The sequence below is a fragment of the Monodelphis domestica genome, chromosome 3 (genome assembly GCF_027887165.1).
Source record: "Monodelphis domestica isolate mMonDom1 chromosome 3, mMonDom1.pri, whole genome shotgun sequence".
NCBI classification, from domain to species: Eukaryota; Metazoa; Chordata; class Mammalia; order Didelphimorphia; family Didelphidae; genus Monodelphis; species Monodelphis domestica.
In genome coordinates this window covers 526,427,975-526,452,582 of record NC_077229.1, presented here as the reverse complement: position 1 = coordinate 526,452,582, position 24,608 = coordinate 526,427,975, and the positions used below count along the sequence as shown (strand labels likewise).

The following is a 24,608-nucleotide window of genomic DNA, read 5'->3' as shown; positions in this document are numbered from 1 at the left end:
TTTACACAGACACACAGACACACACACACACACACACACACACACACACACACACATACAGAATCTCTATACATCATGATCCATTTATTATGTATTACCCAATCACAAACAGGAATGTTTGCAACTAAAATAAGGAAGACCGAATTATTCATGCATATTCAGACATGCTGTCTATTTGCACATCTCTTAAGATGTAATCCCAATTTGGGGCATACTTAAAAACCGGTTTCAAAGGCTTATGGAAGCTTGTTGGCAATCACCAACAGAGAGAGGGAGAAGAACACAGAAATTCCATGGCTGAAATTGTTAAAAAAAAAAAAAAAAGATTTCCAGACCATGTTCTCACTGAGATCTAGGCAGCAAGAAAGCTATTGAGAAGATGGATTGGGAGTAGAGAGTAGGATCTATATAATATCCATCACTGGTTTTGTTTGAGCAATATTGATTGAAACAGGAAAACAATATGATTGCCAGAAAATGCAATTTATTATATCTCAGTTTTCCAACAGAAAACAATCTCTTCAAGGGTAGGAACTACCATCTTTGTATCCCTGATACTGACCATCAGTTCTTCACAGAAGGAACCTAATAAAAATTTGTTTAATTTAATTTAAAAAACCATAAAGTTTTAAGGCATCTTTGAATACATAAGTGTTTGTGCTTTTTTCTTTTACTTTTGTAAGAACTCTTGTTATGAAAAACAGAAATGACAGAACATCCCAATCATTTTTGGAGTAATAAGTGCTTTTTCTATTTCTAGTTCTAGGAATTTTTGGTCGAAAATGTGTTTTTCCTGGCTAGCTCCCAATAACACAAGGACAGAGGCATCAGCAGTATCATATCTCTCTTGACTCAAATTTGGCTGCTTTTCCAGGACACAGCACTGAAAGAGAGGCCTCCACAGATGTGTCTATGCAGATTAATACTATTTCTCTTTTTTATATTTGGTCCTTATGTTAGCAGTTTGAAGCTTCACTATTTTATAGACTGTCCCCTGGCAGTGAATAAAGATATAGAGTTCCTTCCAGAGAGGGAATGTGAAAGACTTCATGATGATATATGAAAAATTTTAGCTGGGTTCTACTGGTAGCTTGAGTTGAATTATAGAAAATGACATTTCTGGGACAATGAACAATATAGTATTATTGTAGGAAGGAGTAAAATTCTGATCCCACCAGAAAATCTTGGGTGCAGAAACAAATGGTATTGAAAATAAGATTCACCAAAAATATTGATCCTTATTCATTTGTATTGAGGAAATGAATATAATTGTAACAAAAAGATTTATGAAAAGACAATGTGAAATGAGCTAGTGCTGAATGTGGTCAGAAAATCTGAGAAGGGAGAAGATTTTTTGGAGCAAGGAATTTTCAAGTACAATGTAATGTGAATCCACATCCAAGTACTTCATTGATTCCAGGGTGGGCTTAGAAAAGTCGCTGTCCAAACTCTTCCTCGTCAAACTGTATGTCAGGGCCAGAGTTCATGGAATTTCAGATAATTCTAGAAGACAACACTTAACAGAAGTATTTTTTTTGCTTCATTTTAAATTATTTTTGTTCTGCCTAGGTAAAAGCTGGGGGTTTAGGATAAGGTTTTGTTCCTATTTTTATCTCATGTTTGTTTTATTGCTTTTGTGGAGAGTCATTAATTTTATAATGTCTTTATAAAATAAAACAACCAAGCCACTATTAATTTGGGTTTTTAACATATGAACATGGAAATTTCTTCCATCCTTGAGTTTCTCATGTTACTCATTTGAGATAGATTAGGGAAGGAAATATTCATTCCTTTTTATAGTTTAATATTTCCTTTCTTATTTCCTAATGTGTATAAAAGTACCCTGAGAATATTTACAAAAGTAATTGAAAAGTTTTTTGGCAAATACAAAGATGTGTTCCTTTGATACTTTAAAAGATCTAATTTCAGTATTTGTGGGCACCCCCCCCCCTCAACACTAGTGCAGATCCAGTTTTCATTCATTAATAGCAAATTTAAGATTTGTTATGGCCAGAATGGTAGTCCCCTAATTTTTGTTGTTGTTTGGCTGTTCAAACCTATTTGTCTCTTTGTGGTCCCATGGACTTGTCCATAGGGTCATCTTGGCAAACATGCTGAAGTGGTTTGCCATTTCCTTCTCCAGTGTGTCCCCATTTTTCAAGTGAGTAACTGAGGCAAACAGGGGTTAAGTGATTTGCCCAAGATCATAAAACAAGTGAGTGAGGCCCGATTTGAACTAAGATCTTTCTGACTCTGCCCATGGCATCACCTTGCTATCCGAAAATCTTTGGACCCCCATTTGGGGTTTTCTTACAAAGATACTGGAATGCTTTGCCATTTTCTCCTACAGCTTACTTTACAGGTGAGGAACTAAGGCAAACAGGGCTCAATGACTTATCCAGGTTTACACAACTAATAGCTGATGAAGGTTCTCTGTACTTACCTTAGTAGGGCTATCGGATGACAGACACACACTCCTCTCAGCTCTTTCAGCTTGCTAAGACCTGCTAGGTTTGGTTTTCCTGGACTTAATTCTTGAGAACTTACGGTAACCTCCATGCCCTGACAGAGTGTCAGAATAGAATGGGCTGAGTAAAGGGAAACTATTCAAGCAAGAACAGCAGAGAAAGAATATAGTTGAAATAGAACAGCTTAATATAAACAACTTAGACAGAGGATATTATAATGAGGGAACATCCAATCAGATAGAATGGGCTGACCGATTATTACAATCTTGAATGGTTTGGGTGGAAAGGGGTGTTTATTACACCAAAGACTTAAAGATAGAGAAGAGGGGACAGCTAAGTGGTTCAGTGGATTGAGACCCAGGCCAGGAGACAAGTGGTCCTGGGTTCAAATCTAGCCTTAGATACCTCCTAACTGTATGGCCATGGGCAAGTCCCTTAACCTCCATTACCTACCCTTTTTAACCTCTTCTGCCTTAGAATCAATTCATAGTATTGATTCTAAGGATGAAGGTAAGGGTTGTTTTTGTTTGTTTGTTTTTAAGAAAAGATAGTGGCATATAATAATGGGCAAGAGGGAGGACAAGGCAGGTAGAGAAATAAGGAGTCTGGGAGCAGAAAAGATTGAGAGTGGTATTACTCAGTAGCATTTAAAGTAGGGAAAAGTAAGCAAGAGTCATATGAAAGCCCAACAGTTAAGAAAATTTGAATCACAAAAAAATTCTTACATTAATGGAGATAACAGTTCACGGGCTGGAATGAGTACACTAGAGTCAACATATAGAAGCAGAAACTAGGCTACGAAGAAGATAGGAAGAAGTAAAAGGTATCACAAGGAGCAATTCAAACATCTCTGACAGAGCATCTTTTTATGACAGTTTTCTGTCATCCACCTCTTTATATGAACCATACTGTCAGATTCTGTAACCTGTGTTTTTTCTGTTTAAAAATATTTGTTTTAAATTCAAATGTTGACTTCAAGTGTTTCCCCTAGTTGTTCAAAAGAAAAATAGAAATGTACTTTCTGCAATGCTTCATAAGAACAGCCAGTCAGGAATTGGAAAATCAAAATATAATCCACATAATTGTCAGAATTTGATTCCATGTTTACAAATTTGATAAAAAAAATTATAACATTAAAAAGTACATGTACTTTTTAAAATGTGAATGATAAAATAAGTTCAATATGTATCATATGGAATTTATTTGATCAAATAAATAACAAATTCCAAAAAGAATACTAGATTTAGAGTAAGAAATGTGACTCTCACATTTAATTCCTTTATGACCAAGAACAAGCAATTTGATTTCTTAAATGCTATTTCTTGAAATGTGAAATGAAAATAATAATATCTATAGTACCTGCTTCTTAGGGTTATTGTAAGGAAGAAATGAGATAATAAATGTGAACTTATTTATAAACTATGTACAGCGTTATCAACTCTTTCTATTGTCTTTGGGTAAACATTTTTCCATTATGGGACTCAAGTGGCTCTCGTGACTCACTGCATATTTTGGATAGAATGAATATATTGTTTTGAAGCATGAGGAGAATAACCAAATAAAGTTTTGTTCATTGTGTTTTTTTGATTTACATTATAAGATGTCAAGAGACCCAAATCCATAAGAACATATATGTAGTTGCCATTTAAAAGCAAACTTATCTATTGTGATAGAATTAGTGTAATACTGTATTCATTTGCTCAATAAAGAACTAAAATGTTACTTTTTAATTCAGTCAGTCAATAAACATGTAAGTGCCTACTATGTTTCAGGCACCTGGCAAAGTACTGGAGGTACAAAGAAAAGCAAAAGATAATACCTGCTCTCAAAGAGCTCACAGCCTAATGTAGAAGGCAACATGACAAACAGCTAGGTATCATCAAGACATATACAGAATAAATGGGAGATGATCAACAGAGGGAAGGCACTGGAATTAAAAAGGATTGGGAAAGGCTTCCTGGAAAATTTGGGATTTTATCTGGAACTTAAAAGGAGAAGGAGGGAGTGCATTCCAGGCATAAGTATGACAGCCAGTGAAAATGCCTAGATTCTGGAGATAGTCTCTTGTGCAAGAAACATTGAGGAGGTCAGTGTCACTAGATCAAAGAATACATGGTAGAGAGGAAGGACTAAGAAGACTGGGAAGGTAAACGACTCCGTTTGGAAGGATTTTGAATGATTTCACATTTGATCACGGAGATGTTAGGGAACCTCTGGAGTTTATTGAATAGAAAGATGCCATGGTTGGATGTACACTTTAGGAAGGATACTTTGAAAACTGAGTAAGAGAGAAACCAGAGGAACAGGAAGACCAAACAATAGTTTTTTGCAATTGTCTCAGCATGAGATGATGCTGGTGTGGACCACAACGGGAGCAATAACAAGATGAGGTGTCATATATGAGAGATGCTAGTAAGCTCAAATTTACTGCTTCATCTATTTTGACATAACAAGCTGGCCAAGTTTTAAATAAAGAGCTGCACTCTTGCTTTTTAATTGACTTAGTTCTAAGAAATGCCACTTGTAATAAGTAATGTTTAGGAGTTTGTGAAAATAGAATTTAAGGTCGTTTGGGAAATTTCGGTCATTTGGTCTTGCACAATTTTTCAGGAGACAGTCATTTTACTCCCACATCTGCTGATAATGAAATGCAGGAATAAATTCACCTTTTGGAGAGCCTCAGCTTACTCATCTGTAAAATGAAGAATATAGATGACAGAGCATTTCTTCTAGCTCTAACATCTTGGGGTTCTGAATTCGGTGATCATACTTCTGTCTTCATTCCTAACTAATTACAATTTGTTTTCTTTCATAGTCTGATACCTACCTCTGCATGTCATTACGTCTGCCAATGGATGAGGAAGCCTTCGTAAGTAAGTATTCGTTGAATAAGGATGGGAGTTAGAAAGGAACAATGAAATGCTTTTGAAATGAGTCCATAGTTCTCTTTGGTGATTATGAACTTAATCTTTCACTGTCCGATTTCTAAAATGCATTTATCATATCTAATGCAGAAACAAACTAGAGAGAGCCACTTAGAGTCAAGATAACAAACTGTATCCAGAGAGATTCATGAGCAATAATAGTTAAGGAGCCATGTGCAGATGTCTATGGCCTCCAATTCTGCACAGCCCCATTTATACACTATTGGCTTTCTGTCTGTGCCAGGATACTTAATTCTGCTCCACTGAACAGATTATTTACCTTCTGGTTCAAGCTGTAAATCCTTTGCACTTACATTCAATATTGGACAAAATAAGATTTTACCTGTCTGCAAAAAAAAAAAGTCCTTCCTGTTTATATTCTAGAATGAGTAAGATGACAAAATAAATGACAGGCCCTACCACAATTGTGCAGTAGTGTTTCAATCAAGTGAATACAATAGGAAAACATCCTCTGTTGAGTTCTTCTGGGTAGTTTTAATTTTAATTCTCTCTTCTGACAATTTTTTAACTATTGAAAGGAAGGATTTTATTGGCAAGATTGTTGATTAGATCTTCGATGACATTAAATGTCAGATTAACATCTCTGATTCTTATCTCCTCCTTCCCATAGTTTAATTCTCTTTGAAAACAAAGTGATGCTACTGAGTTTCAGTTGCTCTCTTGAACACAATTTGACTCAGGTTTTCTGAGATGACTCTACTTAAAACTGGAAAACGTTTCAGTTGCCTGTATTTAGAGATAAATTTCTCTGTGGTGCTTCCCAGGGGAATTGCTGTCATAGATAATAGCAATGTGCTTTTGTTGTTTCAATGTTCAAAGAGACAGAGAGAGAGAGAGAGAGAGAAAGAGAGAGAGAGAGAGAGAGAGAGAGACGGGGGGGGGGGGGGAAGAATCTTCTTATATGTTGTATGTGTTGTATTCCTTACATCAAACTTCAAAGAATTAATTCATTTTCCAATACCAAAGATGAACCCCAAAATACTGAGTAGAGTAAAAAGCAAAACCCCAAACCTATACTGTGACTGGTTTTTGCTCGCTTGTGATATCTGCTTTAGTTTTTTCCATCAGAATCTGTTCCCATACGTTGGAGATCCTCGAGTCGCCAGTGTTTAAACACCTTCCCTAAGAGTCACAGTGCTCCAAATTCCTCTAGTCTGAATCTTTCTTGGCTTTCAGGTCTGCTAGTGTCAGTTCCCTCATTCTGCAGAAAGCTAAAGCCACTCTCTTTTCCCCTCTGCTTTTTAACATTCTTTTCCCACTTAAGGTGGAGGTCTAAAATGCCAATTTGTCTCCACTTTTAAACGAACACTATTTTCATCCTGAATTTCATGCTTCATAACCAACTCAACAATTTTTTAGTGTCTAAATAATTTTGAAGCACAACCAACACCAATATCAGCTAAATCGTTTCACAGAGTAATTATAAGTAAAATCATGTTTCTTTATAATTATTTTAAGATTCTCTCACATCTTTGATAGTTAAATCCCTGAAGTCTAAATTAGGATGTTTCTCTTCCCAACAGTAATTTTTCTTCTTATTCTGTGTTATTAATTTGAAGTGTTGCCTTCCTGGGTAGCTGTTATTAATTAAGTCAACCCTCTTTAAACATTTTTCCCCAATCTAATTTTTTTTTAATTTTAAGCCCATATCTTCCATCTTAGAATCACTACTGGGTATTGGCTTTAAGGCTGAAGAGTGGTAAGGGCTAGGCAATGGGGGTTAACTGACTTGCCTGGGGTCACACAGCTAGGAAGTGTCTGAGGTCAGATTTGAACCCAGGACCTCCCATCTCTGGACCTGATTCTCAATCCACTGAGCCACTCAGCTGCCCCCAATCTAATTTTTTTTAATGCTGTGGATTTTCACACCTTTATTTTATGTGATCTCAGAAAATACAGAACAACAAAATTTTCTAAGGTTAAGTTTCAAATTTTTCCAATTCCTCCTTTTTTTAAAGAAAGAATACTTCAGAGGTAGGAGTAATGAAGAAAACATAGGAAAGGGATATAGAAAAACTGGATAGTTGGAAGTATCATATTGAATTTAAACTATTTTTTTAAATTAAAAGTGCCCTATTTATATGAAGTTATAATTCAGGAAATTGGTAGTGGCAAGAGGTAGAAAAAAGGACAATTATGATCTATTAAGATGAAATTGAGCTACAATTATAGCACACCATCTACCTATTGAACTCCTCTCCCTTCACTTCAACACACTTCAGGCTTATCAATAGTGCCTTTCCAAAAATCCACCTAACCTTTCAAACTGCATAGCACAATCAAAACCCAGACTCTGCCACGGGCTCTATTATCTATTCATACTCTTTGTGACCTCAAGAATTTCATGAGTTTAGTTATCATACCTCTGAAGATGACTCTACAAATTCTGTAGCCAGTCTTAATCTTTCTTCTGAGCTCCAGTCCCTCATCAGTTACTTACTGGACATTTCAAACTGTACATCCTATAGATCGTCTCCAAGTCAAGATATCCAAAACAGAACTCTGGCTTTCACCCAATGCCCACCTCTTTCCCCAACTTTTCTATTTCTGTTGGATACACCACTGTACTGCTTCCTAGCCTTGGAGGGGGTCATGCTCTGCTCCCCACTGTCCCCGAGCCCCCACTTACAACAGGAGGTCAAGTCTTATAGATTCTCCTTTCCATATCAATTCCCTTCTGTGTACTCACAGAGACACCACTTTAGTTTAGGATCTCATAACCTCTCAAAGCCTCAAATGGTTTCCCTTCTTCAAATCCCATCCCTCTACAATCTGGCATCCACGTAGCTCCTGAAATGATTATCCCAAAGCACGATCCTGACTGTGTGACTCCTCAGCTCACAAAACTCCATTGTTTCCATATTACCTCTAGGATCAAATCAAGAGTCCTCTGTTTCTTACTTAAAGCACTTTACAATCTGGCTCTGAATTGCATTTCTCATCAAGCCATGCATGGCCTAGCCTTCTGACCAATCACAGTCTCACATGCCATTTGTATCACTGGACTATTTTTGGTATCCTATATAATCTGCTATCTTTTGAGCTATATAAAAGGGTCCTCTGACCGTTAGATGCACTCTTGGCTACTGAAGCACCTCAGACTTATTTTATTGTTATTTGTTAGCCATACTAATAAATTTAATTTGGTAGGACTTTTGTCCCTCAATTTCTCTCTATTGAGGATTTTTATCAGGATCCAAGGCAGAGAAAAGGTCTCAAAAAATAACAACAAAATGCTAGAACTTAATCTCTACTTAAATTAATTTATACTCTGGGGATTCATCTCAAATTTTAAATCAAAATCATGGATTGGGATCTTAGCCGCCACTGGCATGATATTTATTAATAATCAATTAGCCAGACTTAATTATCTTTTTTTTAAGTATTTACTGAGGTGTTAAGAACAGTTGGTACAAATCATCCCCATCGCCCCAAAATCTAGAGATATACCTTCCCACAAAACATAATTTCCATGGAGAAAGTGGACTCAAAATTAAAGTACAATGTTAATAAAGTGCACGTGTAAAAATACAGATATAACAAAAAAGTGCTTCTCAATTTCTACCCCTGCAAATCCTTCTCTCCTTTTCGAGAGTCCTGGTAAAGATCTCCTTAGTTGTATTTCTTTCATCAGGCTGTCTTTCTTGAATCCATAACTGGCATTCCTCTTTGCCATGAAGAATTTCACTTCCTGAAGCTGCCTCCATCCAAACTATTTCCACATTCACTGCAGGTACTACTACTACCATTAGCCATTAATGCCCAGTTCCATCCAGTAGTAGTAGTAGTCGTCGTAGTCATAGTAGTCATAGTCATAGTAGTAGTAGTAACACTAGCACCAGCAGTAGCAGCAGCAGAAAACATTATTTTCTTTGAAAAAATGTAACCTCCTTAAGGAAGAAACTTTTATATTAATACAATGCCTGACATATAGCATTGGGTAAACTGTGAACAATAATAATAGATAGTAATCAGAGAGACGGGCAGTCTAGAGTTAGAATCTTCTGGAGAGAAGAGAAAGTTTGGAGGCATCATTGTAGTTTGGAAAGTACACAAGATTTGGAGCAAAAAGAGCATAGTTCCAATCCCATTTGTGTCACTATCCGTGTGACCTCGGGCAACTCACATGACCTTTTTGAACCTCAGTTTTGTCATCAGAAATGACATCTCATATGAAATGAGAAGGGCTGAATTACTTTAAGGTCTTTTCCCATTCTAAAGATGTAATATTACTAATAAAATAATTTAATAGTAGAGAAAAAATTTTTGAAGACAGAAAATTATTTTTATATTTGAATATTGTTATTTGGTTTCCTTTGAGATAATTTTCTCAATTTTTACTTTTTTAGTAGGCAAATGGCAGAGTCTTAAATTGGTCTGCTTCTTTCTAGCAGTTCAGATATTGATACAATCTTCCTTTGGCCACTGAACTGCAGTGATATCTAAAGGGTGTTTCACAGACACTCAGAAGAATTGACTCTGACAGAAAGCCACTCAGCCAAGAAATTTGACTGTCATCTTCATCCCTTTACTTTCACTCACTTGGCTGACCACTAAATAAATGTGTTTCTTCCCTTTGGATGATGGTAGACCCTTATCTAGCAAAGCACACTCTACAGATAAGATGGAAGCCGCCACACTTGGAAGTAAATTAAATTAATCTCATGATTTATTGATATTATTTTTCTCATATTTCCCCAAATAGGAAATTGTTTCTGTAGTATGGTACATTTAATTCATTAAAAAGTAAAAGAAGAATCTTTTTAAAGCAAAACATGTTTCGATTATTTGAAATTTACTCCTCGTACTGAAGGAACAATTTAGTTTTGATCATGGGCAGTGATCAGACAGATGAGCGTAAATACTATTGTCTCGAAGTAAAATAAACTAGTGTAGGGGAAGAGGTATGCATGTGTTAATGCACCCTGCTTTCTCCAGGTAGGCCATTTTTACCAGTTCTATCATAGTAAGAACACGTTTATTTGTGTTTCAAACTACTTTGCCTACATTATCTCATTTTATCATTTCAACATATTAGCTTGATTTTACAGATGAGGAAAATAAAGCTCAAACGAGATAAAATATTTGCCAGGGGTCACATGCTTAAGCTTTAAAAATAGGATTCTTCAAATTTCCACCATAGTAGGGCAGCTGGTTTATTAGTAGGATCACATATTTAGAGAAGGAAAAGACCTTAAAGCAATTCTAGATAAGCCCTCCTCATTTTGCAATGACAACACTGAGAGTCAAAAAGACCATGTGATTTGCCCAAGGTCACACAAGTAGTGACAAAAATGGGATTCAAGCCAAGTTCTTTCTGCTCCAAATCTTGTTCTCTTTCCACTCTACAATGATGCCTTCTTCCTTCAGTACTTCTCGGTTCCACTAACATCATTGGATTTTCCAGACTTTCTCTTCTCTCTAGAAGATCCTAACCCTACCCTACCCTACCCCTGTCTTCCCTAGCATATTGCCTTCCACTTTTCTCAGAGAATCAAAGCCATCTTTCCTGAGATCCTTCATCACCTGTATTCTAGCTTCTGATGAAGACGTAGCCCTTTTCCAAATGAAGGACAACCTCTATTCATACATTCACACCCACTCTATGCCTTCTGCCTTCCATCTTTTTCATTTTCAACAACTGCCTACCTATTAACTCTTTGTATATTCACTCATTTTTGCCCATCCTTTAAAAAATCTTCATTTGATCCTTCTCTACATTCACTATCCACACATCTTTCCCCTTTTAAAACTTAGACAGAATTGTCCAAACTTGTTGCCTCGACACATTCATCTCTTAGCCTTTGGGAAGCTGGCTTTTGATTATAACGCTGCATTGAACTGCTATCTACAAAAGTTACCAAGTCTCTGAGCTAGCAAATCCTATGGACTTTTCCAAGACTTTATCTTCCTTGACTGCTGTACCATTTTGGATACTATTGACCACCTCCTCCTGTGCAATACGTTTTCCTCTTGACTTCTGTGACAGAATTATCCCCTGTTTCTCCTTCAATCTCTCCAATTATTTCTTTTCAGTCTCATTTTAATAACAGGTAACATTTGTATAGTGTTTGCTAAAGCACTTTACAATTAGTATCTCATTTGATCCTCAGTAACAACTAGTGGGTGTTACTATTATTCCCATTTACCTATGAAGAAACCAAGATCAAGTGACTTCCCTGGAGTAACACAGAAAGTGAGTGAGGCTGAACTTAAACTAATGTCTTCATGGCTCGAGCTAGGGCCATCATTCTATTCACAACGCCCTTAGCATCTCAAATTCAACAGTCCACAATAGAATTCACTATCTTCTCCATTTAAGCAACTTGTCCTCCAAAACTTCCCTATTTATTATTCCATTCATCCAGATTATTAACTTTAGGATTACCCTTGGCTTTTCTGTATCTCGCATACCTTACATCCAATCACTTGCCAAGTGTCAACAATTTTACATCCATAACACCCTGATCATACCTGTCCACTTCTCTACTTATAGCTATTTCCCTAGTTCAGGCCCTCATCACTCCCTGCCTCCCAATTAAGCTGTCTCCTCACAATCTTTTTATTTTCTAGCCCATCTTTCATGCAGCTACCAAAATAATCTTCATAAAGTACAGTGTTATCCAGCTAAGTATTGGGTACCAACCACTCCCCTGCTCAAAATTCTTTAATGTTTCCATAATAAAATACAAACTTCTCATCCTGGCTTGTAAGACCTCACCAGTCTATCTTCCACCTTCCTTGCCAATCTTATTTCATATAACATTGTATAAAATCATTTTAATAATTTCATAAAATTCATAAAAACTGTCTATTTTTCATCTCAAAGCCATTCACAGTTGAGTGCCAATGCTATTTCTTTTAGCCTTCCCTTATCTTTCTTCCCCCAGATCTTCGTGTTCTTGCCATTTTAAAATTAGCTTGTCATATTTACTTCTTTGTGTACATATTATTATTCTATCTCCTTTTCCTCACTCACAGTAGAAGCTTCTTGAGGGCAGTCACTTTTGCTTTTGCTTCTGTCCCCAATGCCCATTACACATAGAAACTACTCAATAAATATTCGTTAAATGGCCTTTTTGGTTTTGTTTTTTCACCCTCCTCTCTCATTTCCGTTTTCCAGTTAACTGGTTGCAAGGAATTAACTTTCTTCCTTTTCCTAGGACAATTATTTGCCTTCACTCTCTCAGAGGACTGCTATGTACTTTCCCTTCTGTATCCTGCCTCCCTCAAGAGCCATTCTTCTCATTCCTCAATAAAGGCTGTTTAGTTACACTCTAACATACTTACAAATAGAAACAAAGCCCAATCTGGTCAATATAAAAATGTTATTATGTTCCTCTCCCAACCTCCTGCCTTAGAGATTTCACTGCAAGCACCTATTCAAAGCCAACCATCTCAAGCCTTAAGGCAAACAAAAAATGGCATTTTTACACACACACACACACACACACACATACACACACACACCTTTAATTATATGATCTGCCTCATTACATGTTCTCTTAATTTTACTCATACTCCTCTCTACTAACACAGTCTATGCTGATGAAAGCATGCACTGGAACCCATCATGGTAATAAGTCATAACCAGCACTCAAATGGGCAGCATGGGTAGGGAAGGGAGATGATGAAGAACAACCATCTATATTTACAATCTACCTGTAGGTACTTGGGAAATCACTCTAATGAAATGGTAACCCAACTGGAGGTTGAAGTAGCGTGCATTTCACCTTTTACTTGGAAACAAAATCCACGTGAGATCAAGCTTCATAATAGAATACTAAGTAATGTAATATAATAATCATTATTAATAGTGTCACTGTTATCAACATGGAGCAAAATCATGAATTGACTTAAAAACTCTGCAGATTTCTTTGGATCTGACTCAGTAGGAAGTAGGGGATCGCATGACAAAAGGAAATGCTAGAGATTCTTGAGGTACATAGGGGGCACAGTATTTAAAGCACAAAATCCAGAGCCTACCTTAGACAACTAGCTGTGTCAACCTGGGCTAGTCACTTAACCTCAGTTTCTTCATCTATCAAACCTACCTCTTGAAAATCAAACGAGATAATATTTGTAAGTCTCTTTACCAACCTTAAACACTCCATAAATGCTACCTATCATCACTCCTGGTGCCCTTATAAATTGGGTATAATTGTTCATGGGGGCAAGACTTAGCAACAATTTCTCTAGTAATCTTTTCTAATTAAAAACGTTCAAGCAAAAGTTTTAATACCGAATTGCTTTATGGTTATGGGAGATACTGGCAAGAGAATGTAACATATAATTTCTGCGAGGCTTTAACATGCTCACAAATAGACTACAGTGCTTTGAGTTTCTCATTTATCTGAACCTTTCTTGCCCATCTGCAAGATTATGAACATAAAAGTGGATCATATCGTACCCTTAAATTACAATTTAGTGTGTCATTACTTCCTCTTCAGATGTATAGCTCTTGAAATCTCTTCATTTGGGGGAAACTGTGAGATAAAGAAATGCTTGCGGGGACACTTAAGGTTTTTTCAGCTCTATACTTCGCCCCCCAAAAATCTACAAAAATAACTCTTCACTGCGATTATCTGTATCCCCGTCTTTTATTCCTTCCCATTTCTTTCATCGTAATAGACACTGGAAAGAATCATCATTTGAGGATTTTTGCTATTACAACAGAGACATACATATAATTAATAGAACCCCTTTTTCTCATTATTAAAAAATAAGAACTAATGCTATTTTAGAAAATGTGGCTAAATTACATGGCAGTATATTGATTTGCTTTAAATGAAAACAATTCTAAAACATTACTGCATTAAAACCTTCAATCCTTCAAGTCTGATTATTTTTAACTTAACGTATGGAAGCTCTGTCAATTTTACTATTGTCTTTGGTAGGAAGCAATACAATGTATAATGAATAAATACACTTTTATTATAAAACCAATGGAGAATCAGAATGGCATAACAGAACACTAAACCTCAAATTTAAAAATCTGGGCAAATTCCAATTACAACATTTGGGTATTTCACTTAACATCTCTCTGAGCCACCATTTCCTCATCTTTAAAATGGGGGTAATATCTACTGCCTGCCTTGCAAAGTTGTTAGGTTATTAGAAAAGTACTTTGTAAATTTAAAGCATTAAATAAAAGAGAAACATTTCTCAGAATTTATAATGTACATATCATTAGATAATCTTATTATTGAGCATTAGACTTATTATTAGTTAATATAAAATAAAATAGAAGCAGTGTAATGGGAAAAGGTCTTGGACAAGGAGTTCAAAAAACTGGATTCAAATCCTAGCCACGCAGCTCTGGGCAAAGTTCATTAATGGTAGATATTTATAATTTCTGCATTCAATGCCTCTTTTTTCCTGTGTATTTATTAAGAAACTTGCCAATCATTTTTTTCAGAGTATGCATCTATCTTCTGTGTGCTCTGGAAGGGTAGATGCTGTTAAGACTGGATGGATTTGGAGGCTTATTCTAGCTAGGTAATAGTCTAATAAGGTAGTTTTGGAGATGATTGAAAAACTGGAATCAAAAGAATCATCGTTAATGTGTCCTTGTTAATTTGGAAGAAAATTCAGCAGGGTATCCTAGAAGTATATATATATATATATATATATATATATATATATATATATATATATATATATATATATATATACTCGAATGTTTATATATATATACTCGAAGTATATATATATATATATACTCGAAGATGTCATCATCCTTCCAGATCCATGATCAAAACCACCAGCTCTTCATTGTCTCTCCTTGTAGTCTATCAGATGCTGAGCTCTTGCCTTCATCCCTTTCTCTTCATTCACATGCAATGGCTAATTCAGGCTCTTGTCATCTTCACTATTTTGCAATTGCCTTTTATGGATATCCTAAATTCTAATCTTTGCTATCCCTAACTCAGCACTGGTGAACATTTTAGAGATTGCGTGCCCAAACTACACCTTCAATCTGCCTGTGAGCTCCCTGCATTGACCCAGACAGCAGTGGGAGGAAGTGCTCACATTGGGCTGCTGGGAAAAGGGTCAGGGCATGTGAAAATTGTCCCCAGGTGTGCTGGAGAGAGGTAATGGAGTAACCCTCTCCAGCACCCTGGGATATGCATGCCATGCCTTCACCAATACAGCCTTAACCCATTCTCTATCTACACAGTGGTCAACTTACTCTTCCTAAAGCACAGGTCTCACCATATCACACTCCTCTTCAAGAAGCTCAAATTCCTCCATTTCCCCCTAATTTCCCATTATATGTATGATAAAACAAATTTGTCTATATGGCATTTAAACTTATAGCACCTCTCCACTATTGGTGCCAACCAATTTTTCAGTATACATTTTGTTCTTGTGATTCCTTTTCATTCACTCTCTGTTCTAGTCAAACAGAAATACTTGCTGTTCCCAATTCAGGAAATTGGGTAGCTAGGTGGTACAGTGAATAGGGCATTGGACCTGGAGTCAGGAAGATCTGAGTTCAAATTTGGCCTACAATAGTTACTAGCGTTTACCCTGGGCACACTACTTAACCCTGTTTGCCATAGTTTCCTCTCCTGGAAAATGAGCTAAAGGAGGATATGGCAAACCACTGCAGTATCCTTACCAAGAAAACCTCAAATTTGGTCACAAAGAATCAGACACACAACTGAACAACAAATATGGGAAATTCCATTTCCTTTTCCATTCTTTGTACAGTCTTTCCTCTGGGTCTAGAGTGCGCTCCCTCTCTACTCTAGCTATGTCTTAGAATACTTAGTTTCCCTCAAGGTCCGGCTCAGTTTTATCTCATTTAAGACCCCTTTTAATACCCTTGGTTATTAATTCCCTCTCCAACCTGAATTTTCTCTATATGTATCTTGTATTTATTACCAACTTACATATTATTTCTTCCAAAAAGAACATGAGCTGCTTGAGGGAAGGGAATATTTCATTTTGGGCTTTGAATTTGCAGCACCTAGCAAAGTGCTTTGTACATACTAAATTCTTGTTAAGTGAAAGAAAAAACAATATAATGTGGTAGCAAAAAATAAATAAATAAAAAGCAAAACTATTCTAGGCTGAATTGAGAGAGGGAAAATAAGAGAGGTAACAGTTTGTTTATAGTCTTCCCAAGTCAGGTCCTATCTGAAGTGTCTTAGTTAGTTAGTTCTTGGCATTGTATTTTAGAAAAATAAATAAATAAACTTGAATATATCCAAAAGCATTTTACCAGAATAAAAATAGGACTCTGTTGATTGTGCTACTCCACTTACTACTAATTACCTTTCTTGATGAGAATCAGTCCATTAGAACTGAATCTGAACTGAACCTATATAGCTCCTTAAATCAATAAAAGTCACAATGTGAAAGATTTTGTCTGATAAACTATATAAACTTTATATAAAACAGAGGAACTATCTCAGAATGAGTCAGAGATTCCAAGGATCTAGAAGAGATGGGCAAAGAGCAGGATCACATAGAGCTGAGTTGGAAATTACCAGCAACACAGGAGTAACCAATAAAAGAAAAGGCAAGAAGGTAGGCATGTCACATGGCATAAGGGCAGCTGGATTGAGAGCCAGGCCTAGAGATGTGAGGTCCTAGGTTCAAATCTGGCCTCAGACCCTTCCCAGCTGTGTGACCCTGGGCAAGTCCTTGACCCCCATTGCGTAGCCCTTACCACTCATCTGCCTTGGAACCAATCCACTTTTTGATTCCAAGACAGAAGATATATCCAGTTATACCCACCTACTCAAGAACTAAGGGTAGTTCTCTCCCCTCCAGAAAAGATTTGCTTTTCCCCCAATTTCCCTTTCTTACCCAAATGTCTCTGCCAAGCTGAATATTACCTTAACAACCACAGAGAGACCAGAAGTTAACTTGAGATAGACATAAATATAACATATCCAACAAACCTTCTGTCTAAACATTAGGGATGTTTCAATAGGTGACCCACAGGGGTTATGATTGTGATACTCAGCTTTCCTTCTAAAATAAACTCCCTAAACTACAGAAGACAATTCATGGAATTGAAGGGTCCATAAAGCAAGCCAGTTGGCATTGCAGGGCATCATACCAGGACGATGAGAGGCTTATCTATTGCCTTGGAAGTGTTTGGTCTGGAGAAGAACAAATGGGGAAGGCATCTTAGCTGTCTGCATGAAGAACTGTCACACAGCCAACAGAGTACGCATGTTCTCGATAGCCCTAGAAGGCAAAATGAGTAACCGAAAGCCAACATGCAGAGATGCCAGTTGAAGCTTGATACAGAGGAAATCTTCCCATTGCTTAGAGATGTCAAAAGGGGAATGTGTAGTTCACCTCCTCTGGACCCCATTTAGTCATTTAAGGTTTTCCAGCAGAGGTTGGAAAAGCCAGTATAGGCTGGACTCCAGGTTTCCTGAGTTCCTCCCCAACGCTTACACTCTGTGATTCTATGATTCCTGCCAACTCTAATTAACTAATATCACTTTACAAGATTCTAGACATGGAAGATCATTTGAATCCTAAATGGAAGTGATCATTTACCAACTCCACATTATTCAAACGTTATTGTTTTTAGGCAATTGAGTCCCTGCAGCTGGCTTTGGAGCCAAAATATCTTCTCCTGGACAAGCACGCATGTGTGCAAATATATACCTCTGTGTAATTCTGCTCCTGCCATCTGTGATGTCCTTGTGCTTATTTATCTCACGGGATTTTAAGTTGATTACATGCACATCCTAAAAACTGCACATTTGTGACTTTTGCAGCTACTCCTAGCTTATAGCACCCATCACAGGTTAGGCAGGTTTCACTTCCCCATGAAGAAGGTCGGTAAAAAGGGAACATGGAAGTATTTATGTTTGTAAGAGAAGACTAGATGGGATTTGAAGTGCCAGATGAAGGAACGATATTTCCTAGACCATATCTATGGCAGACTTCAGAATCCCGTACAATCCAGTTGTGCTCCAGTGTCGGAATGTTTAAAAACTCTAAATCTTCCAGAATTTTGTTCAGTCTGTTTAGAAATCAAGAAATAAATGTCTTCATTTGTTTAATGTATCAAAACGACATTGATATCTTCTTCCTTTTGGCTCTCTGGCACTCTTTTTGTCCAAGTCATGAACCTGAAGGCTCAGCAGCCTTTATTTAATTAAGGTGACTTTAAGTCAGCCTTTCCCCTGACTTGGAGTCTTCAAAGGATAATTGGTTGTCAGGCCAAAAATTAAAGTCTGCAGTTCCACAGCTTAGTCTTTTAGAAAATGTTTACCTCTCTTAGACCCAGAAGGCAATTGGAACTGTTAACACCCATGGAGAGTGAAGAACCACTTTCTTTAAACAACTGACATCCCATTATTGAGTTGGGAATATCTACGGCATTTTTAAGCCTTCAGTATGTTCTCCATTTTTGTAACCATTCTGAGGCCATCTTTGTTTATTCTGCCTGTCAAATTGCACACTTAGATTCAAGACTTTTCATTATTATCTCTGACTTCTCTCTTTGGGTCTGTCATTTCTTTTCTTTATTTTTTGGCATATGAAATGAAAAAAGTAAAGATGAGAATTTCTTTTAAGGCTTCTTTAAAAAGTGGTTTTATCTGTCCTTTGGTCACTGTAGTTTAGAAACCTTTAATGTAGTCCTCTATGTGTCTTGAGCTCAGGGAGCTTTATTCACGCAGGGCAAAGTAAGGCATGACAACCGACGATGGACTAAATCTGAGAATGATGCTATTGTTCTGATCTTTGATCGAGTTTTCTTTTTCCCATCAGTGGCGTACAATTCAATGACAACTGTCTACAGACTCGATTTGAAAGAGTTTCAGATTGCTTTAGTTTTGCATTTTGACATGACATTACTTTTCCCTGGAGATATTTCTCAATTCTTTTCAGTTTACACTGAAGTGCACTTGATGCTATAATTATATCAATATTTAGACATTTCAACATTTCTTTGGAAAATGAAACTAGTATAAACATTTGACTCCTGCTGTATAGCTACAAATAATTAATCTAGAATTTTATTTTTGATGAAAATATGCCATTCTGGCCAACTTTTTTGAGAGGGAACTTGGAGGACTTTCTTTTGTTACCATTTATAATGGCGGGCTGGTTTCTTTTTATACAAACAAATTAGGTGGAGTTTATACATAAGGATCACTATTCCAAAACATAAAACAGGAAAACGGAGAAACTAGCAACTGAGAAATGAGAAGGGATCCAGAGTCTGAGAGCATAATCTGTCAGCAGAGAGATCCAGCGTTGGCCTGGAAAGAGTTCTGTAAACTTGTCCTGCCTGGGGTTTCTTTGGACTCACAATAAATGCACAGAAGCGAGAGACTCCTCAAAGAGACACAGCAGCCCAAATTAGAGCATTGCAAGGTTACTTAGAGTACAGTCCTAGGAAACAGTATCTTAGGATTGCTGGGGATTCTGGAACGATAACCTACGTGTTCCTATCCTCTGAGAGTTCATAGCATTAGCACAATTCTAATTGGGCAAATGGCAGGTAGGTAGCAAAGTGGATAGAGCCCTAGGTCTGGGGTAAGGAAGATCTGAGTTAAAATCCAGCCTCAAAGAGTCACTCTGTGATCCTGAGCAAGTCACTCAACCCTGTTTGCCTCAGTTTTCTCATCTGGAAAATGAGCTGGAGAAGGAAATAGCAAATCTTTCTGGCATCTGCCCAGAGAACCCTACAAGGGGTCATGAAGTGTCAGATACAAGTGAACATCAGCAATAATAAATTCAGCAAATATCCTAATAAACTCTGCGATTCATTCTAAGAAAATGTGATTTTGAAATGCCATAGCTCAGTATAGCTACCTTTTTCTAAACCAGATTTCCTTTTTGAAGTACTTCATCTTTCACATCCCTGTGGACATTGGACGTTCCTACGGTAGTCAACATCCCATATTTGATCCTGCTGCCCCAACAAATCCTTTCCTTCTCAGACCTCTGTGACACGCGACTCCCTTGGCCCTTTCCCTACTTCTCTGATCACTCTGTCTTTTCTGGACCCTCTTCTGTGTTTTGTTACCCATTTGTAAGAATGCACCTGGGCTATATCCTTATAAGACTCTGTGCCCCAGGCTTAAAAATTCTTTGTGACTCCCAATTTGGGGGTATAAATTTGCTATAGAATTTATAGGATTATTGCAAGGAAATCTATGGATTCTTATGAAGTTGCAGTGCTGTCTTAATGCTTCTCATTTCCAAGCTCTCCAAGTCATCCTCCGTACAACGGCCAAAGTGGTTTTCCTAAAGGGCCTCCCTCACGATATTAGGCGTTATCCTGCTCAAAAAACTCGTTTTTGACTCTAGGATTGAATATAGGCTTCTTGGTTCAACTGAAAGATACGGTGTGTGTGTGTGTGTGTGTGTGTGTGTGGCAAGAGATAAGGACTGTGTGGACTAGAGGGTTGGTGATGAATGGAGAGAAAGGGATACATTTTGGAGATGTTATGAAGTTTGAATCAGTCGAATTTGGGTATGAGTAGACCAGAAATCTGAAAAGGCTTGCCTATTCCTTGTGCTTATAGTAGCCCAGGAATGTGATTAGGTGGGAAAGACTACCACAGTCTTTGCTCTCTTGCTACTTCCTGGGTTTAGTTGTGTGCTGGCTGAGACTCATTTGCACAGCAGGTGCAAAGCATGTTGGGTGCCCAAGAAGAGATAGCAAGGAATCAGATGCAATCAGTTCCATGAGGCTTCTGTTCAGAGCACCCCTGAAATAAATTTGGGGGCACAGAATACTCAATGAGATTAAAGAAAGGAAACAAAGGATTCCTCCCCTATACTAGAGCAAGGTCTCTGTGAAGAGGCAAATTCTAGAAAAATGGAAATTCTCATGGAAAGTAGATTCAGCCCCAGAGCAGTGACGAAACAGCCAGAAATGGCTCTGTTCTTTGGCTTAAGAGTTTGGTGCCTCAGGAAAAGAACCCCCTGATTGTGCTGAAAAGTCTGCTCTAGCCTAGAGCTGAAAGAACTAGATAGTCGACTTCAAGTAGTTTTCTATCTGCCTTTGTGAGACTTGAGTTGGCCCAATGCTTGAATGGGCTACTGGCTCTCTCTTTGCAGAAAGACTCTGAGAATAAAAGTCAAAGAATATCATCAGTCTACTTGTCTTATGAGAAACAGATTTTGCAATAGCCAAGAAATGCGGCATTTGTAATATGTTCCTATACTAGTTGGCGTCTAGGGGCTCTTCGTGCTTGAAATCTGTAACGTTGGGTGACCATCGTTGAGAATTTCAAAGATGAACTATTTGGAGCTAAATTTCATGGTTGGATGGGCAACAATCCACTAGACTATATTTTAAGTTGTATATTGCCTGTCAGAGATGGGTAACAATAGTAGGTAGGGTAGCGACAGATGCTCTGTCTATAGTCTACAAGACAGTGAAATTATGGATTTCACTCAAGAATGAGTGAAAACTACCTGCGATGCCCAGGAACTGGACTTTGGTGAAATGGAGGTGCCGTCAAGTCTTAAATGTCCACAAAATTATGTGCCACCTATATATATATATACATGATCTTTGTGGCATTAACCTGATCTTTGCCTCGATCATTCTTACATTTCCAGTGGCAAGAATGGACAAATGATGAAAAGTCACAAGAAACCAAAACTCAAGGGAGAGTCTCTTTGCCATTCAAACTCTTTCCTACATAGGAGCACTTTACTACTAAGACATTGGTAGAGGTGGATCCATGCAGTAGAGCACTGTCGGGCTGCAACTACTTAACAAACTGTCCTGGTGCTACCCAAGAAATTTTGCTTTGTGGCCATAAAAGCAATGCATGATGACTTTGAATACTGGGGTCAGGAGAAGACACTTGAGCAAATGAGATTTTACTGGTTCACCAAGACAGGAGATGAATAGAAATATAGCATTTACATGCCGAGGGGAAGGCATTTCTGAATTAGTGATAGGACAAAAAACAAGACTCTGATGTAGCTGAGAGGATGTAATTGAACTGGTCTTACCCAATGAGAGAACATGACGGGTACAATGTTCCCGTTAATTTTGAACATAACTGGTCAAGATTCATTAGCTCCAGCTATACCGGAATGAAGAGTTGAAATGCCAGGTTTGAAAGGAAGACCTTCCAGCTATAAAGTGAAAACACAGATCGTGATCAGCTCCCAACTCCAGGTTTCCTGAGGTCACCTGAGAGAGACTTCTCGCAGCATATATAAGCTGACTGCTGGTACAGGAGAGGAAAAGAAAATACACACACCTAACGGTTTCTGTGCTCTAGGAAATAAGCCATTCAGACGTGTTAGAAATCAACTTTTCTCTGAAGAAGTCTAGGGGGAAAAGAAGGAAACTTGAGGATGGGGCTAGGGGAGGGGCAAAGAGAGAGAAGACTGCTTTATCTTTAGTATTGGCCTCAGGTGAAATACAAAAAGTGCCCATGACCTTGATCATAGTCAGCATTTGCCTACAATGTTTGGAAATTGCCTTTTATTAAAGGTTCTTCTTGACCTGAGAAATTTGAACTTTGACCAGCCTGGTATATATTCCTTTGTTCAGCCTCCTTGATATAATTAGGGCTGAAACCTTCTGGATTTCCTTTTACTGTCTTTTTAGACTTTAAGTGAATCAACTAGTCCTGCCAAGCCCTTACTTAGGACAGCCCCATTCTCTGGTCATTAGTGTCCCCTCTGAAATCTATTGGCTTGCAGAGTGAAGATGCTAGAAATCTAATGACTGAATCATGCATCTCTAATGGATGGCTGGAACTGGTTTCTCAAATTATGAGCATTAACTCTATGTCAAACATTCATTTTAAGCCAGATCAGAGCCTGTCTGATGAGAGAGCCCTTAAAATGCACAAAATTCCAATCCGTCTCATTGCCATAAATCATGTAAAAAACTTGGCATAGCTATGCCTCAAATACTAAAGCTCTTTTTCCTGGCTGTTGAAGTGTGCCATCTTACATTCTCAGTTCAGATCAGTATTATTTCCAAAGCTTTTATTGAACTAATTCTTTCTTTAGCTACTTCTATTTAATTATGTAGAGTAGCTAATAAAAGAGGAACCCTTTCATTTCATTACAAACAAAATCGACTGACCTTTTTTCATCTTTAAGTTCAGTAAATATTTATCTAGTATCTTCTATTATGTGAGAGGCAGCATTAGGCAACAGAAGAGGAGGCAGCCTTGGAGTTAGGAAGATTGAGTCATGTCTCTGACACATGCTAAACTGGGTGTTAATGGACATCGCTTACTCTTTCTGTATTAGAGGGCAGCTTTGGGCATAATGGAGGAAAAGTAGATGATAAACGTCCAGAAGGTAGAAGGAGGGTGAGATGGATCCCCCCTTCAATCTCCCCACTAACCCTGCATTACTCCCCTCTAATTGATTTTGATGGGTGAACCTCTTCCCTTGGGGAAAGAGAGAGAAACTAGCTCTCTCCCTCTTCCAATATGACAAGGAAGTCAATTTAAGAAAACTGACAACTTTATTCTAACAAATTGTGGCTGGGGGTAAGATTGGCAAGATGTCTGCAGGTTGGGTTTTATAGGAAAGAGGGTAAGGAAGTCCCTCAGGCTTGCCAGCCTGGTCTCTGAGAGATCCAGGGTTTTGTGACTCCTAGTCTATCACCACAGATCCCATGTCCAGCCCTAAGGTGTCACAGGAGCTCTGTGAGATTTTGTGATGCTGTTCTTATTCTTCTCAGTTTTTGCCACAATTCTTGGTGTCTTTGGGAGTGGGGGTTAGGTTCAATAAGGGATTTTTAATAGCTCAGGAGAGAAATCTCTGAACCAACTGTCAACTTGGCTTTCTCGAGATAGAGAGATCAACTGCTTCTCACCTGGAATCTCTCTTCCCTCAAGATGGTGACCTCTTCCACCATCCCCTACTGTGGATGTAAACATTTGCATGTCTTCCAGGCTCTGTCCTTCAAAGTCTCTGGATCATTCCTCTATCACATTTCTATTCTAGGCAATTCTTTTCTTCTAAGTTATAGATGAGTCACCTGTCTGCATGGGTAGAGGAAATTTCCATCCTTTGGATTCACAGCAATGATGACATTTCTGCTCCAGACCTAAAAAACAAAACAAAAGAGAAGTAACCCTGCTGCTCTAGGAATCATGGTATAATGAATCAAATATGGGATTTAGATTAAGGATCTTATACATGTGACTGGAACCATTACAATAGATTTACTCTTTGATCCTTGATACAATTGCCAAAATCATCATTT

The 24,608-nt window shown here is 37.7% G+C and overlaps 1 protein-coding gene across 20 annotated transcripts in view; it reads left to right on the top strand.

The window, feature by feature from the left end:
* Positions 1–24,608, top strand: part of PAM (peptidylglycine alpha-amidating monooxygenase) — a 393,336-nt gene that overhangs the window by 200,113 nt on the left and 168,615 nt on the right. For all 20 annotated transcript variants that reach the window (XM_001380031.4, XM_056824985.1, XM_056824993.1 and 17 more), the window contains one exon: positions 5,284–5,341. In XM_001380031.4, the coding sequence (XP_001380068.1) occupies positions 5,284–5,341 (58 nt within the window). The remainder of the gene's footprint in view (positions 1–5,283; positions 5,342–24,608) is intronic.